This window comes from Mercenaria mercenaria, chromosome 9, assembly GCF_021730395.1.
Source record: "Mercenaria mercenaria strain notata chromosome 9, MADL_Memer_1, whole genome shotgun sequence".
NCBI classification, from domain to species: Eukaryota; Metazoa; Mollusca; class Bivalvia; order Venerida; family Veneridae; genus Mercenaria; species Mercenaria mercenaria.
Window position 1 is genome coordinate 76,688,161 of NC_069369.1, and position 18,030 is coordinate 76,706,190.

At 36.7% G+C, this 18,030-nt stretch overlaps 3 protein-coding genes across 4 annotated transcripts in view; 2 read left to right on the forward strand and 1 right to left on the reverse strand.

Moving 5' to 3' along the window:
* Positions 1–718: 718 nt before the first annotated feature.
* LOC123547518 (slit homolog 3 protein-like) lies at positions 719–4,763 on the forward strand. Its single transcript, XM_053551771.1, has 3 exons — positions 719–827; positions 2,669–3,464; positions 3,998–4,763. The coding sequence occupies exons 2-3, from the start codon at positions 2,679–2,681 to the stop codon at positions 4,448–4,450; spliced, it is 1,239 nt and encodes a 412-aa protein (XP_053407746.1). The 5' UTR covers positions 719–827; positions 2,669–2,678; the 3' UTR covers positions 4,451–4,763.
* Positions 4,695–8,974, forward strand: LOC123547517 (carboxypeptidase N subunit 2-like). 2 transcript variants are annotated; one of them, XM_045334690.2, is made up of 3 exons: positions 4,695–4,740; positions 5,124–5,902; positions 8,222–8,974. In XM_045334690.2, exons 2-3 carry the CDS (start codon positions 5,132–5,134, stop codon positions 8,669–8,671), a joined length of 1,221 nt encoding a protein of 406 aa, XP_045190625.2. In that variant the 5' UTR covers positions 4,695–4,740; positions 5,124–5,131; the 3' UTR covers positions 8,672–8,974. The 2 variants fall into 2 exon arrangements, with proteins under 2 accessions (XP_045190625.2, XP_053407745.1); XM_053551770.1 differs by lacking the exon at positions 4,695–4,740 and having other exon boundaries at positions 4,900–5,902.
* A 2,118-nt stretch (positions 8,975–11,092) lies between these two features.
* Positions 11,093–18,030, reverse strand: part of LOC123547520 (bromodomain-containing protein 8-like) — a 42,180-nt gene continuing 35,242 nt past the window's right edge. Inside the window, exons 16-20 of the mRNA XM_053551772.1 lie at positions 17,939–18,019; positions 15,336–15,404; positions 14,672–14,849; positions 13,969–14,052; positions 11,093–13,260 (exon numbers count right to left, since the gene is read on the reverse strand). Coding sequence (XP_053407747.1) covers positions 13,174–13,260; positions 13,969–14,052; positions 14,672–14,849; positions 15,336–15,404; positions 17,939–18,019 — 499 coding nt within the window. The 3' untranslated portion in view covers positions 11,093–13,173. The remainder of the gene's footprint in view (positions 13,261–13,968; positions 14,053–14,671; positions 14,850–15,335; positions 15,405–17,938; positions 18,020–18,030) is intronic.

An 18,030-nucleotide genomic window follows, 5' to 3' on the forward strand; every position in this document is an offset into this window, starting at 1 on the left:
ATACTAGAGTAATTAATCGTAGTAAAATTTCAAGGAAACTTTCGACTATTCAGAAAACTGCGTTTTATTAAGATAACTTTTTAAAGTATCGCGATAGCTATCTGGTGGCGGAAATATGCCACCATACAAGTCGAATTTCGTTTACCTTGAAGTATAACGCTCGGTCCTTTGGAATTCGAGATACTGGGTTTCAACTGTACATACCTTGCATTCGGGTAAATGTTCCAAGTAAACTGAACATTGCTCTGCCTTTCATGTCAGCGTGTTTGCTAACAACGATTGACAGTAATAAGAATTTGTCTTACTTCAATGTGGTATTTGCAATTTATAAGATGTTTGGTACTGTATCATGTTTTGTACAGCTTTTGTTACCTCATATGAAAATCCTTGAGTATTTGGACTCGATGCTTCTATTACTTCTTGTCCGTTTGGATCCAGGAGCCCGATCATTTTTACTGTACATGTATAAGGGAAGTCCACTTAATCAGGTGGTAGACTACATGAGGTGTGTCGCAATTTCCACCAACGGCTTTGTTCGAAACTTGGGCAAATGGTAATACACACTCATATGAGTTTACTCAGTGATTATAAGAAGGCATTGTGAATCTTGTCCAACCAAGAAAAAATTAGAATGACATCGACTTCAACACTGGAAAAATATAAAGATTAAAACCATCATGGAGATGTATGCAGTTCTCTATACATAAATGGTTTCAATAATAAAGTTGAGGTCAAAAATTATCGCCGCTGTTATCTTTAAATATGTTATCATGAAAACAAAGATAACATCACCCCTGAACTGGAGTGGACTGATATACCCGTTCAAAGTAAGAGATTTTATTTACTTACAGTAAAACAAAAACATTTAACTTTTTTTTCCAAAATAATTACTTTCAATATCCGATTATTTGCATTGATGATGTGAGGTATATAATTATCATACAGGAGCATATCCACGGACGTACATCATTATTTTAAACTGGAGCCCGACATGGGGTAAAATGTCATGCATCCCCACGCGTATGCCATCCATGCGACTGGTTCATGCGGGCCTGTTACTTGATGAGCACATGCTAGTTCAGAACTAACTGAGCACCGATATTGTTGAAAAACTTAGATATCTCCATCAAAGCAAACATACTCCCTTCTTATATTCATGCTAGAAAATTGAATATCAATATTGTCCAACTCTTGTATTACATTGACATCTGTTTTTTCTTGTATAAAATGCAGTATGTTTAATTTGAAACTTGTCGCCATGGCAACTTAATATTCCGTTTTCAAAGATATTGTTTATATAAGATGCTGGTATACAGACTGAAATTACGAGATCGACTGTTTCCTCGTTTGACATTTTCATGTATTTTTTTTTTCAACAGAATTTCTGTGAAGGGGGATTTAGCCAGTGCTCATTGACTCCATACACGGACCAGTTTTGTTCTCTCTAAGTAACTCGCAACTTCCTCACATGAACCAGAAGTGGACGGTTCAGGACTTCATTCCCCCTGTTCGAAATCAAATTGCCTAAATACTACCCCTACTATTTTATTGTAAAGGGTGTGTCTCTAGGTTTATAACATTTATTTTTTGAAAATAATAAAGTATTTTTCCTGTTTGTTATTGTAAACATAATGTCAAAGTGTTGAGCAAATTTTTCTTTCGCGTTAGTCACGCAGGAAAAATGATGATGTTAACTAGAAGGTGTATAACTGCATAAAATACCAGTCCGAATGATATTCATGTATGATTTTACACAATTTCAGTGCTATATTAAAAAATGATATATCAATTCATGTACATCCGGAAGCATGATTGTGCTTTTAAGGCAGTGTGAAACAAGCGCGAAGTGCACGAGAGAAAGTTTAAGTAAAATCTTTTTTTTCTATTTTTTTTTTGGAAGGCTGCTGGATTAAGAATTGAATCATTGTGAATTATGAAATCCAAAAGGAATGAAGGTGGAAGATTTGTTGGTATCATTAATGGGCATAATTTTAAGATTGTCAGTTGGACTTTGGACAACCCTTATATATCTGATATGATAATTTTTAGGTAAATTCTGATTCCATGAGCACTGCATCTTCATTTTTTTTTCATTTTCTGAAAAGTTGCTGACTAGCAAGACATGATTGAAAAAAAAGTTTATCAAGACGGTACAACTTTCATTAATCACAGCTCTACCATGCAAACCCATTTCAACAAGAGTAAATATTTTCTTTTCCAATCAGACAAAATTCTAAGAAACAATTAACCCCTGTACCAACTTTACAACATAATAGGTTTTAATTTTCACAGCGGTGTTCGCTCGAGAGTGACCCCCACCCCCCACCCCTCCCCCTCTCTCTCTCTAAAACAAAGCTGTTCACAGAACTCATCTGATGTAAAATGTTTTTTGTTTCAAATAATCAAAACAAATACAAATTAAGCAAAATTATAACCACTGACTTTCCTACAATCATATTAAATACAAAGAGAGAAAGAGTTTAAAACTTTTTGTTTAGTCTAGTTAAATCCGTTGAAGAATCCCTTAAGACTGCTGGAAACGTTTTAATCTGAAACTACAATCAAAGACATTTTCAAGAAACATACATATAATAGTATTATTAATCCTACATTTTTAAATGCGAACAAATGTGCATTAGATCTAGTAAGTTTTGTGTTATTATTTTAGATAGTTCACCATGGCTTTTGTGACAACATTATTACCGGTCAGCCTTTTGTTGTTATCTACACTACTACATCCCATAAGAACAGCCTACAAAGGACATCCGTGCCCATCACCATGCCGTTGTTACGAGTTCTTGGGCATCCAGTCTGCTTACTGTAATAACACGGGGATAAGTGCCGTACCTCAGGGTATTCCGGAAGATACTCAATTGCTCGATCTATCACGGAATCCGATAACGTTCATCAAGGTCGGTGCTATAAACAATCTACCAAACCTGCAGTACATTGTTCTAAATTCTAATGGATATCATGAAGGGAGTATAGAATTCGGTGCACTCGATTTGCCTAAACTAACAGATATTGACTTGGACGACAATTCTTACACATCGATCCCGAAATCCCTACCAAATAAAATGACTTCCCTAACAATTGATTTAAATCAAATTACTGTACTGAAAGCTGATAGTTTCAATGGATATCCAAACTTACAAACTTTGCGACTAGAGAACAATGGTTTGTACAAAATCGAGACTAAGGCTTTTACTCCTCTCCCAGCTCTTCAAAGTCTTTCCATCCGATTCAACAATCTAACGGATAGTGGCATCCCGCCTAATCTTTTCTCCAAGAATCTTAATCTCACTCAACTTGAAATGAGATTCAACAAATTCAAACATGTGTTGCCTGATTTGCCGCCGTCAGTACAATACGTGGATTATGTCGGAAACCAGATTACCATGCTGCCAGCGTATGCACTCCAAACAACACCCAACCTAAACACATTTGAAGCTTGGCAAGGGCAGGTAAGCCTTACCCTATTTACACCTTATTCATTTACACATTTACACATTGGTTAAGACATGCCGTTCAATAAAGAATTATTAAGAAAAGCTCACATATCATTTAACGAACACTCTGACCATACGAAGTTTCCTTGGTATGACAAACCAAAGAAATGGTAAACAACAGAACCGGAACTGACCGTTTTGGGGGTCAGTTATCAACGTGATCAATGGTATCAAATGCAAGGATGCTTACAGCAAAGAAAGTGTCTTCATTGATAAACGATGTCTCATTTGATTGTCACGAGATTTAGGGAGACTTCACTCTTATGTTCCATGAGAATTCCAGATCAGTTTTTTTTTCATAATCTAGGCTAAATATATCTTTTGTAACTTAAAACAGGGCGAAATCATAGTCCTGTATTTGAATTCTTTTGCATTGAGAAGAATCTTATGCTGATAAGTTAGTATCTGTTTTGTAAACTGTTAATGATTAGTAAAATATAAATAAAAACATATGCGGCATAATTAAATTAAATAAATACGAATTGCAGATGACGACACTAGAAGACAATGCGTTTTACGGCTTGCACAAACTTACCCTTCTTGACTTCATGGAAAATAAGATTTCTTCTGTCTTAACTAAAGACACATTCAACGGTTTGACTGGGCTACAAACCCTTTATCTGGACGAGAATAATATAAGCAGAATCGAACCAGGAGCACTGCGTTCTTTCAGTTCTCTGTCGTCATTGTGGCTCCAAGCAAACCAATTGTCTGCTCTTGACCCGGAAGTGCTCGATGTTAAATATATTCCGAAACTGTCCGAGCTATATATAGACACCAATCCCTGGTACTGTGACTGTCATCTGCGTTGGTTACGGGAGAAAGTTGGTAACGCCTCCTATGTGATCCAGGATCCACACTTGATCACGTGTGCTGGACCAGCAAAAATTGCGGGAAAGGCATGGGACGTTCTTCAGCCAAGTGATTTTGTCTGTCCTTAGAAAAGAACGATTTGTTGTGAAAAAAACACACACATACGCCAACGATACGTACGTGAATAAATAATCGCACATCCCCTGCCAAAAGAAATTTGACTCATTTTTCTTTATAGGGATATGTATTCTCTATACAAAGGCTATGCTATGAATAGCTATCAGCAGTACAGTTGAATAGCTTTGCCCATTTACTATTATTATCATAAATATTATATCAAATAGTATCTATGTCAAGAGCAAATGTACATTTATCAGATATCACTTGTATTATAATCTCGATTGACAGCCAAGTAAAGGTAATAAATTATTATTCTCATGACACCTCAAACTATTACAGTATATTCATTTGTTAGCAATTGTAATTTCATTTTGTTATATTGTAACCATGCAGATTTAGATTTTTTTCTGACAACATGAACAACAGCTTTATTCAAAATTTTCTGCAGTAGGAACGAATATAAAATTTTCTCTCTGAATGATAAAAATGAGCCGGTTGCACAACTTGAGTAGCCGCAATTATCTAAAATGAGTAGTATAATTTTATGTGCAATATAACTTGCATTTATCAATATCGCATGTATGCGCAAAATTTTTGTTGCTCAGGTTATTCATGGTTATCATGTTCAACTCTTTTTTAATTTTTTTTACTATTTTTCAAGATACTTATTCAACGTTACAGATAAAAAAATGGCATATTTTTTCCATCTTACAACGTTATTTCTAATGCTGTATGCGACCAAGGCTGCATATCGAGGAACTTCTTGTCCATCACCTTGCAGATGTCTGAACTTCGAAGGGCTGCAGTCTGTGTACTGCAACAGGACTGGTATAGAAGCCGTGCCGTCCGGTATCCCATCTGATACACAGCTTCTTGAACTATCGGAAAACGGCATAGAACATATTGCAAAGGACGATTTAGAGGGACTTAACAATCTGCAAGAACTGTACTTATCAGTAAACGGCTTCAGTGAGGGCAGCATAGAAACGGGCGCGTTGGATTTACCAAAACTATTGACAATTGATCTATCGTATAACCAATACCAGACGATTCCGACATGTCTCCCAAAGACCATTAGAAAGCTTTGGTTTTTTAACAATAATCTAAAATTATTAAAATCGGACAGTTTCGTTAATTACACAGACTTGCAGTACCTCGATGTTTCCAATAACCAAATGTCTGTGGTTGAAAAGGGAGTGTTCGATCCTCTTTTCTTTTTACAGACACTGTACATTTCATTCAATAACTTAACAGCTGACAGCATACCCCCGGGTACTTTCAGCAGAACATCAAACCTGCAGATATTATCAGTTCGCTTCAACTTATTACAACACATGCTAAAATACCTCCCGCGTTCTCTACAGCACTTGGATTACGTTGGAAACCGAATAAAAACGATTCCGGCATATTTTTTCGTGGATTTGCCAAACTTGGAAACATTGGCATTTTGGGAAGGCCAGGTACGTTCACTGTTCACAATTTAGACAGGAAATTTTCATTTAGAAGTCTAATATACTTGTAATTTTGTGTTTTATTTAAACTTACACATTTGCCCATTAACTGTTTTAGTCGCTTTTGTTGGTTTTACGTCACACTGACACAACTACATGTGGCGACTTGGTGGAAAAATACCCAAGATGCCCTATTTGGACATATTTCAGGCACCAACGAACACCTGGACAGAACCACTGTTGATTACTTCTTCACATGAAAGAATGAACACCCAACCTAAAGAGAAATTTCAACCCACAGTGGCAAGGGTCAGGTGATTCGAAGTAAACGACCTTAACCACTTGGCCATTAAGGGCCCGGTGCCCAGTAACATGTTCACGTAATGTTCCGAGTTTGTGTGTTTCAAACAGTCACTCTTCGGAAACAAAAAACAAAGAAAAGGTATTCTAATTAAGCGCGACAACGAAAATTGACAAAATTGACAACAGGATGCTTTATAAGAAGTGTGGCAATTTCTATAGGCAGAAAATATGAAAGTCTACATGTATATATTTACAAGCATAATCATTTAGAGGAATTATAACTAACGAAGTTCGTGCGGGGGTCTAATGCCACTCATTTGATACTATCCTGGAAGTGGTAAGAATGTATGGTGTACCATTTGGGTCGAGAGTCTGCTTTGCGTGTGCGCACATTTATATGGACGTGCGCGTGTATACATATACATGCACTTGTAATTACGCCTGCACGCATAAATTTACGCATGAACGTACATGCACTTGTAATTACGCCTGCACGCATAAATTTACGCATGAACGTACATGCACTTGTAATTACGCCTGCACGCATAAATTTACGAATGAACGTCCATTTATGCATGCACCTACATATTTACGCATGCGCGTATAGAAATGTACACGTGGACATATATTAATGCGTGCACGCACATTCTAGCTGCACTTAAATATACGCGTGCTCTTTTATGTTTATAAGTTTACGCATAAATGTATACGTGGACGTATATTATTACGCGCGCACGCGTAATTCTGGGTGCTCGTTGCGCGTGCACCTATATATTTACCAGTGTATGTGTAAATATATACATGGACGTATGATTTTGTGTGCACGCGTAATTCTAGGTTCTTGATCTTGGAGCTAGGGGCCTGGGTCTCGTGCATGACACGTCATCTCATTATAGGGAACATTTATGTCAAATAATTTCAAAATCCCTTCATCAATAGCAGAGTTATGGACCGGACAAGAAACAGACCATGTTAACCGTTAACCTCCAAGTGTGACCTTGACCTTAGAGCTAGGGGGTCTGGATCTTGCGCATGGCACGTCGTCTCATTATGGGGAATATTTATGCCAAGTAATTTCAAAATCCCTTGATAAATGGCAGAGTTATGGACCGGACACGAAACAGACCATGTTAACCTTTGACCTCTAAGTGTGACCTTGACCTTGGAGCTAGGGATCTGGGTCTTGCGCATGACACGTCGTCTCATTATGGCCACCTTCGGGGGAGTAAAAAATCAGTTGCTGATTTATTAGATTAAACTCAATTTCTGTGAAGAAATAAGAGTAATGTAGATTCTGTTTTATCCACAAAATTCTGTGGAATATCGAAAAAGTCCAATATGAACAACATTTGTTGTTGTTGTTTTTATTTTGTTAGGTTCTCTATTAATAATAAATTTCCCTTTTCAGCATAAAACATTAATATATCATGTATATTGATAAATAACCATGCGAAATTAAATTGAAATGCAATAAAAGAAAAATTGAAACTTTCCTTAGACATAATTTGAAGTACGTTTATCAAAGAACATAAATCATAAAAAAATATCATAATAATAGTAGGCCATGCACAGGCAACGGTATGAGACGTTCCATGCTGACTGGTTTGACACTTTCCTATGCGACTGTGTAGAGCTTCAGCTGTTAGCTGATGGTTTGCATGTTCATCTGGGTGATTGCATGCAGAAGATGGACAGTAGAGAAACTGGCCATGCGAAAATTGCAATTGTATCGCAACTTTTGTGGTGGCGTTGTTTTTTTCTAGTCGGTTCCAGTACATGTCTTTTCTGGTTTATACATTGTAGTTGTAGTAATATCTTGTCGACGTGGCGTTTTGTTTGTCATCGTAGGTGCCTGGTCGTCGTCAGTGTTCTGTCTTCACCCCAATTTATGTACTCTTCAACTGGTGTATGTTAAATACATGTATGTAGTGTATGTGAAATATATGTATGTACAACATAATATGATTAAACTAAGAAACAGTAAATACTTTCAGGTTAACATTTTTTTCTGTTCTATTTTGGAAGGTAACTACAATTGAGGACAATGCATTTTATGGGTTAAGAAACTTGACGATTCTTGACATGAATATGAACAAGGTATCTGTGATCACCAACGACACATTTACAAGTCTTACCAGCTTACAGACCTTCTACATGTACTCCAACAACATCAGAAAAGTCGAAGTTGGTGCCTTTCACCATTTTGCTTCTTTGTCAGAATTATGGTTACAAGATAATAAAATGTCAACACTACAACCGGAAGTGCTCGATGTTAAATACATTCCGAAACTGTCCGAGCTATATATAGACACCAATCCTTGGTACTGTGACTGTCACCTCCGATGGTTACGGGAGAAAGTTGGTAACGCCTCGTATGTGATTCAGGATCCACACTTGATCACGTGCGCTGGACCAGCAAAATTAGCCGGAAAAGCATGGGACGTTCTTAAGCCAAGCGACTTTGTCTGTCCATAGTAAAAAAAATATTGTTTTTTCTTCTTTCAAAGCTTAATTAACCCTTACCTGCTAAATTTATATAATGAACTTGTCCACCTTTCAATTTGGACAGTACCATTAACTGTTACAAGTGGGGCTTACCATGAATATAGTAATGTCTTACTGAATGGCAACAGAGCAGATCTTGATCACGGATGTGCAGGCTGATCAAGATGTGCACTGGTCTCAAAGGCAGAATCAATCGTGTCCAGCATGATAAGGGTCAAGACTTTATTTTGTATAATAAAACACGAACTCAATAAAAAAGTGAAAACATTTAAATGTGTCCGATTTGTACGTGTCAGGGCTGTTTCAGTTTTATAATTGCTTTATGATAATAATTGTGTGTTTAACATACGAATCAATGTTGATGTCAATCAATGTGCTATTTAATACTTCTTTGGTTCAATACAATTTTTATCTACTTCGCTGCTTCCTGACAGTATTGGCCCGGAATATTCATGAACGGGAAACTTGTTACTAAATATAGTAACTTGTTTCCCGTCATCATTTTTTACTTGTTTCCTGCATAAGAGAATAGACGGTGTCATTAAATCAAACTTAGATACTCTACTGAATTTCTGCTACCGTTCAGATTTCTTTTTAATGTCTTAACAAAATGTTTATTCAACTTTAATATTTCCGAAGTAAACTTCAAAGCTTCCCTAACAGGAAACGTAACTTCCCAATGGGGAAACACAGATATGTATATTTACAATGAAATGCATTCAGTCAGAACTTAACCCCTACCCACTCAGATTTTTTTTTGTAATCAGGTTTTTGCTCAGCGACGTATGTAAACTTTTAATGATACATACTGCCGTTCAGGAAATAGGGAAATCCCCAGTGGTTGTGTTACCGAACGGGAAGTTTCCCGACAAATCTGAGGTCAAAAATAATGTTTTGACAAAGTTATGGCCTTGACAACGTGCACACTCGACCATATGATTTAGCAGATCACTACCAAATCAAGTGTAAGCCTCCGCATGTCTATCACAAGTAGTCTAAATATAACTAGTGCTAACCTTTCTGGCTTTTCTCGTGCCCTTTCTCAATAGCATCGTGTTTTCTTTCACTCTACCGCGTTTCAGTATGTATTACTAAGCATTCTATCGAAAGCAGCCCATTTTCTTTTTGTTTTTCTAAAGTAGCGATATAGTTTTTTATGGGAATATAAATCTCTGAAAATCTGATATGCTAGAAAATGTCGAAAAACCGTTTTAGAGTAAGTGGATTTTATACGGAATAAAGAACAGCCGGATTTAGTGGTGTTCAGCCTGAAACAATTGCAAGTGCAACAAGAGCGCCGCCAAGCGGGGCAATATACGCCCAAAGGCTTACATCATAGGATGGAAGAACTTGACTGTTGAAGCCCTAAAGGACTGGAACAACAAAAGGAAAACTTCAAAAAAAAAATCTAAGTCCACAAAAAAAAAAAATTCAAAGTCTACAAAAAAATCCTTATCAGGTACAGGTATGTAAAAATACACCTTAAAATTGGAGGTACCATCCATGTTGTACCACAGAAAAGTGGTCTCGGTTTTTCCCTACGGCCAATAATAAAAAAGTTTCAAATAAGCTCTTTATAGTAACATAAAGGAGTAATTACAAAAAAATTTACTGTAAGTACTAAAAAAAGAGATCTGCCAATAAAAACAAGAGCACTGCAATGCAGAGCAATATACACAAAGCAAGTCATATATGACTTTGACCCTTAAGTGTGACCTTGACCTTGAAGCGAGTCATCCGGAACATGCGCTCTGCACATCGTTGCAATGTGGTGAACATTTCTGCCAAGTTCTTTGAAATCCTTCCAGCAGTTCAAGAGTTACAGAGCGGACACGAAACAAACTGATATGACTTTTGACCCTAAGTGTGACCTTGACCTTGAAGCAAGTCATCCGGAACATGCGCTCTGCACGTCGTCTTGGTGTGGTGAACATTAGTGTCAAGTTTCCTTGAAATCCTTCAAGGGGTTCAAGAGTTACAGAGCGGACACGAAATTGCTAACGGACAGACGGACACCAGCGTCATAACATAATACGTCCCTTTGGGTGTATAATGACTCTTATATAACAGACAGATTTTCAATAGATTAGTTACTTTGGGTTTTATGGTTAACCAACACAGTACATGTTATATGGCATGGAATCAAAACTTTTATACACACTGGAATAACAGAGATACAACAAAACCTCGTGTTCAGACCTGATTAATCATCTCTTACGATTATGTAAGGTTAAGACAGTGGTTCCAGTTCCTTCTATACACAAATTTAGAAAGTTCTATCCAAGGTTTCACCAAAGAAGTATATTTATAGCTCTTTGGTTTCACATACTTTTTACTAACAAATCAAACATTTGTGTGATTTTTTTAGTTTTACTTCAAAACAACAAGAAATATCAGCCCAATGTTTTATTCAAAATCCACATTAATTATCGACATAGAAAATAACAGTTAATGTTTGAATCATACAGGCAGTTTGAACACAATTGTGGCAGTCAAGTTAAACAAAATACCAGTATTTAGAAAATCAAATTTCAGGAGATACCACAGGTTTAACACAGACTGTATTGAAAAACTTGAAAAAGAAGCCATGGTCAGTGGTTATAAAACTAAGTTTGGAGACCAGTCTACAGAATGTTTGTTTTAGGTGTAGCACCAGTTTTCAACAATGTTTCAATAATGTAATGGTGGGCAGTTAATCTAACCAGTGTTCCTGGATTCTGTACCAGTAAAAACCTGTTCTCCGAAAGTAACTGCCAACTTCCCCACATGAATCAGAGGTGGAGAATGAATGATTTCAGACACAATGTCTTTTATCAAATCATCACGAAGAACATACACCCTACCCAAGGATTGAACTCACAACCCCATGTTCCATAGATCTGTGCTCTCCCTGAACAAAGTGGGCAGGCTGTCTATAGAATGTAGATTTGCTACTGGTCAAAATCAACCAGGCAGATGCTGGAAGTTTGAGACTGGTCTCCAAACTTGTTGGTTTTATTACCACACAGTTTGTTATCAGTTTCCTGATAAAAAACCAACCTTTTCTTGTAACAGATATGGAGACATAAATCTGACCTTAACAGCAAAGATACAAATCAGTATGAAAAATTGCATTCACATCAAAGCAAACAATCTAAATGCCCCAGTCCAAACCAATATTTGAATGGGCAAAAAAGTTTGCTTGCCTTGTTTTATAATTACCATCCTTCATACACTATATACGAGTGTCCCACTTTACACAAAACAGAACAAAACTAGTAATGCAAAGCCTGAAAATTTCTACAAGGAATTGTACAAAAATTTGCAACCAAACCCACTTGAATGCAGAATTTTTTCTGCTTTTAAGCAAAAGAAGTCCGCTCTCCAACAAATATGACTGCACAGTAACAGAATGTTCATCTTCAAATCATGCAATCAATGAATATACCCTTAGCCTGCTGTCTTTCTTAGCAGACTGGTACTTCTATATTTCCTATTTCTTGCATTTTCACAGTTCAAATATCTATAGCAAAAACCTTTCAACCTTTTACATTTCTCATTACCTTGATTTTAGCACATTTTCTAAACTTATTTTTAATGCTGCTATACTAAATTCTACATTTTTTTGTGTGTGATTTCGCATATCTACTTTCCCATTTTGGTATTTCTGTTTTTCCTGACTGTTTTTTTCTCTCACAAATTCAATAAAGGTTACATTTTTCACAGGAGATTTACCTCAATCTAATATTTGGTTCTAATTCTACATTTACTTTCACATTTTGTATCATCGCTGTCCCAGCTAATTTTGTACATCCTCCGATTCAATCTCAGGTACATTATACAGTACACTTTGTAAGTTTCTTAATTTCATATTAAAAGATGCCAAAATCTCAAAAAGGTCACAAGTAATAATTTGATCATTTATATAATATAAACTACCTGAACTATTAAAGGAACTATTCAAAATTCAGAATGAATTTCAATGAAAAATATAAAATTATTAATTTTATTCAATATGGTACCTATAAACATAATATGGACATCATCACGGCAAAAGCACATTCATCAAAAATGGTTTTCACTTGCCTTAAATTTGAAGCTACTTACTACCAGGTGGGGTGAATATTTTGAATATCCTTGTAAACTATGATCTGATTTATCTATATCTGATATTAAGGAATAACAAAAGTAAAAATCTGTCTTAAACACAAAGTGTATTTGTAAAAACGTAGACAGAATCCTGATTTTGAAAACAGTTATCAGAAAAAAGAAAAACCCACATTCTATGAATTAGACCTCTTCTGCCTTTTATCTAGCACCAGTTTTGCTTAGCATTTTATAATTCCACAGATTTGTTGAAAACTGTGACTTGCGCTTTAATATCCTCAATAAACCAAAACAAGCACAGCTTTTTTAGTCTATACAGTCTGTCCCTATACTGATATAATACCCCCTCAAAAATCTGAAGCCTTCCAAATGGATAAAAAAACTATTCAAGTTTCGTCAGCTCGTGACTTTCGTTTCTTTGACTTTCCACCCTCAGCTTCTGATGATGTTCTCCGCCTTCTGGATTCTTCCTCCTGTAATGAGAAAAATGTTTAAAAACTGATGCTGAATGCTTGCTGAGAACACATTTTACACATACTATGGTAGACTGCATATTTTTCCAATCTGTTTCACTTCACGTTTTGGAATTCAACAATGATTTTGAATTCTTAAGAATTCACTTATCTTAGCTGGTTATGTTTTGGGAAATAATGCTGATTAGCATTCACAAAGGTTTTTAATCTGTCATTTACAATGATGGCAAGAATTAACGAAACTAAAACCACTGGGGAATATTATCTGATCTACAGTACTACTCTTTCCTTACACTTAAGCACCAACCTTTAGGAAAATTATTTGATCTGCAGTACAATTTTTTCCTTACACACTGGCACTAACTACAAGCAATATTGGTCAATCTACAATACCTTTGCTTCCTTACACAAACCATAGGGAATATTTTATCTAAAGTACTATCATTTCAGTACACTTTGGTGCCAACCATTGAAAATACTTTTTTATCTACAGCACAATCCTTTCCTTATATTTGGACATCTCTTCAAATGAACAGCTGTTAACCTGTTCTCAAATCATAATTCACCTTTAAGTCATTATTCATCACACTTTTAAGTCATTATTCATCACACCTCGGGACAGAACTTTCAATCTATGACACATGTTCCTCCTACTCAGCTGACAAGGTAGGTAATACAAGAAAAAGAAACAATAAATCTCTATGTTACCTTATCACTACTCTCATTCCTCCTGGTAGGTCGGAGTAACTTGGCTTCTGTATTTTGAACCATTAGCTGAGTGCTGACATATTGCTGAAATGGAGCAGAAATTGAGTTGAAGGAACTGCTGAATATGAATACTCTACAACACTACCATAACATAATATTAATCACTCTAGACTGGTAACACTTACCTAGGTAACAAGCCATCTTAAATTAAATATTCTCTTACAGATATAAAGAAATTCTGACTGTTAACTTTTGCAAAAGGGCATCACAGAAAAAGTTAAAAATAAGTGACAAACATTTACAAATATAAGAGCATAAAGTCACTCCTAAAAAAAGTCTATTAAGAAGTGTAAAGTAAATTGACATTAAACATTCAATTAAAACAAGAGCTTGACTATTCAACAGCAATTTCACTAAAGAAACTTAACTGAATTAATACAATAGCTGAAAAAGAGGCATAATTTTGTAAAAATGCAATGTAGAGTTATGGAACCTGTGTAATGCATGTCAAATCATCACAATGAACACACAAGTGTGTGAAGTTTCAGTTCATTCCCAGTAGTGGGTACTGAGATACCAGCTTACATATAAATACCTAACCAAAATTAACAGGGAAGCTAATGATGATAAATGGCTGAGTGCAATAGTTCTAACTATCCTTCAAATAGTCCAGCTAAAACGCTTAGTGCTAGAGTAGCGTTACCTCTATATGTTCTAGAACATCGTTGTACATTTCTATTGCCATTCTGTATACATCATGATTAGCATTGTTGTACATGATGGCATTTGTAAACATCAGCATCATATCTCGCTGGAATTCTGACGTCGTTCTGATCGTCCCATTCTCTATATGTCGTTTAATGATGGTCAGATCCTTTGGTCTGTGAAAATAAAATTTTTTTGGGCGTTGGTGCATGTAAGTGTGCTGTGTATCAGTATAACTATACTTTCTCACAATACAATCAAGCTACATTTTCTCCTAAGAACCGCTATATTCATTGTGGTTGTATCTCAATATATTCCTGATGACAAGGCGAGTGGTAGGCAAGTAGTTAAGGTGACAGTCTCTCAAAATTGAGACCACGGGTTCCAGCCCAACCAGGTTCCTCAGTTGACACACAGTCCTAGCATATTATACAGTTACTAAACAATCCTCATTAGAATTATGCCAAGTAAAACCACGATGAAATGTCAGTCGTTCTAATTGCCAATGTTTAATAGTGGATTATTTGACCTTTGATTCATAACTTCAAATGTAGACACTATGCAATAAATTAAAACAACATAAATTAAAAAAAACTTAAACAATAAAGAAATGATAGTAGGTGATTATACACAGCTTACTACATGGATGTTTAAAATCATACCTTTTAACAACAATAGAGTAGCCAGGAGCAATGTCATCTGTTACTGGGTGGAGAAAAACATTGGCATACCTGAAAGATACAAACAATAATAAACAATAATATATCAGCCACGTTTACCCTTTTTAAGTTCAGATATCAGTTATCACTATGACTTTGAACTTTGACCTACTGATTGCTATAACGTTAGAGGTTATTTACTGATCACAGGCAATCATCCTATGAAGTTTGAAGGCAGTAGGTCTAAGGATTTTTGAGTTACTGAGCAGAAGCCATTTTTAGCCTTGAGGGTACTGTGACTTTGACTTTTGACCTACTGACCCGGTTATCTTCTGACCAGGGACAATCATTCCATGAAGTTTTGGAAATGTAGGTGAAAGCATACTTTACCCATCGCCCTGAAACCAGTTTCAATGTCAATGTGACCTTTGACATCCTGAACCATAAATTAAAAAGAGTCATCAACTAACCATAGGCTATCATCCTATTAAGTTTTAATGATTGTATGCCAAGGTGTTCTTTAGTTCCGAGTTTTCAGTCTCATGGTCATTGTAACCTTGACCTTTGACCAACTGACCCCCAAAACTATTGAAGTCATTTACTGACCACAGGCAATTAATCTATGAAATTTGACTATTATGAGGCTAAGAGTTCCCTAGTTACTGACAGGAATCCAAATGGTTTACTGACCAACTGACAGACAAACTGACAATGGGCAAAGTAATATATCACCTCTTCCTTGGAGGGGTGCATAATAAAACCCTGTCAAATTTCAGGCAAATTTTAGCTTCTTGCAACCAAAGTTACAGCCTAAATAATCTCTATCAATAACAATCAAATTTTAATATACTAGCAACACAGTCAGTCGAAATGCAAACATCATCACAAAATGACAGCTTCTGCAATAACTTTTTTGTACAAATACACGTATTTTATTATGTAGTACCTTCTGTGGTAGATCTATATACAGAGCTCAGTATTCGGCTACTTACATGTGATTAGCCACCACTCTCTCCAAAACATACGGTACTTGTGATTAGCTGCAGCTCTCTACAACACTTACGTGTGATTAGCCGCTGCACTCTCCAGCACTTACTTGTAATTAGCCACAACTCTCTCTAACATTTACTTGTGATGAGCCACTGCTCTCTCCAGCACTTACTTGTGATTAGCCACAACTCTCCCCAACACTTACTTGTGATAAGCCACAAGTCTCCAACACTTACTTGTGATAAGCCAAAACTCTCTAACACTTACTTGTGATTAGCCACCACTCTCTCCAACACTTACTTGTGATAAGACAAAACTCTCCAACACTTACTTGTGATTAGCCACAACTCTCTCCAACACGTACTTGTGATAAGCCACAACTCTCCGACACTTACTTGTGATTAGCCGCTGCTCTCTCCAGCACTAACTTGTGTTTTTTTTTCTGTAGAAGCACATTCCAAAACACTTACTTCTGATTAGCTGCAGCTCTGTCCAACAATTACTTGTGATTAGCTACTGCTCTCTCCAGCACTTACTTGTGATTAGCCACCACTCTCTCTAACACTTACTTGTGATAAGCCACAACTCTAACATTTACTTGTGATAAGCCAAAACTCTCTCCAACACTTACTTGTGATTAGCCACCACTCTCTCCAACACTTTACTTGTGATAAGCCACAACTCTCTGACACCTACTTGCGATTAGCCACCACTCTCTCCAACACTAACGGTAATTGTAATTACCTCCAACACTTACTTGTGATTAGCAGCAACTCTAACACTTACTTGTGATTTGCCACTGCTCCCTCCGGGACTTACTTGTGATTAGCCGCTACTCTCTCTCTCCAGCACGTACTTGTGATCGCTGCAGCTCTGTCCAACACTTACTTGTGAAAAGGCACAACTCTCTAACACTTACTTGTGATTAGCCACCACTCTCTCCAACACTTCTGATTAACCACAACTCTCTCTAACACTAACTTGTAATTAGCCACAACTCTAACATTTACTTGTGATTAGCCACTGCTCTCTCCAGAACTTACTTGTGATTAGTCACAGCTTTCTTCAACACTTACTTGTGATTAGCCACCACTCTATCTAACATTTACTTGTGATTAGCCACTGCTTTCTCCATCACTTACTTGTGATTAGCCACAGCTTTTTTCAACACTTACTTGTAATTAGCCACCACTCTCTCTAATATTTACTTGTGATTAGCCACAGCTCTCTCCAGCACTTACTTGTGATTAGCCGTAGCTCTCTGCAACACTTACTTGTGATTAGCCGCAGCTCTCTGCAACACTTACTTGTGATTAGCCGCAGCTCTCTGCAACACTTACTTGTGATTAGCCGCAGTCTCTGCAACACTTACTTGTGATTAGCGCAGCCTGAAACCTTTCTTGTGTCACAGCACTTACTTGTGATTAGCCCAAGCTCTCTGCAACACTTACTTGTGATTAGCCGCAGCTCTCTGCAACACTTACTTGTGATTAGCCGCAGCTCTCTGCAACACTTACTTGTGATTAGCCACAGCTCTCTGCAACACTTACTTGTGATTAGCCGCAGCTCTCTGCAACACTTACTTGTGATTAGCCTCAGCTCTCTTCAACACTTACTTGTGATTAGCCGCAGCTCTCCAAACCAACATGATAGATTTCTTCCATGACTTGTATGCCTTATCATCTTCAGTGTCAGAGCTGAAAATAAC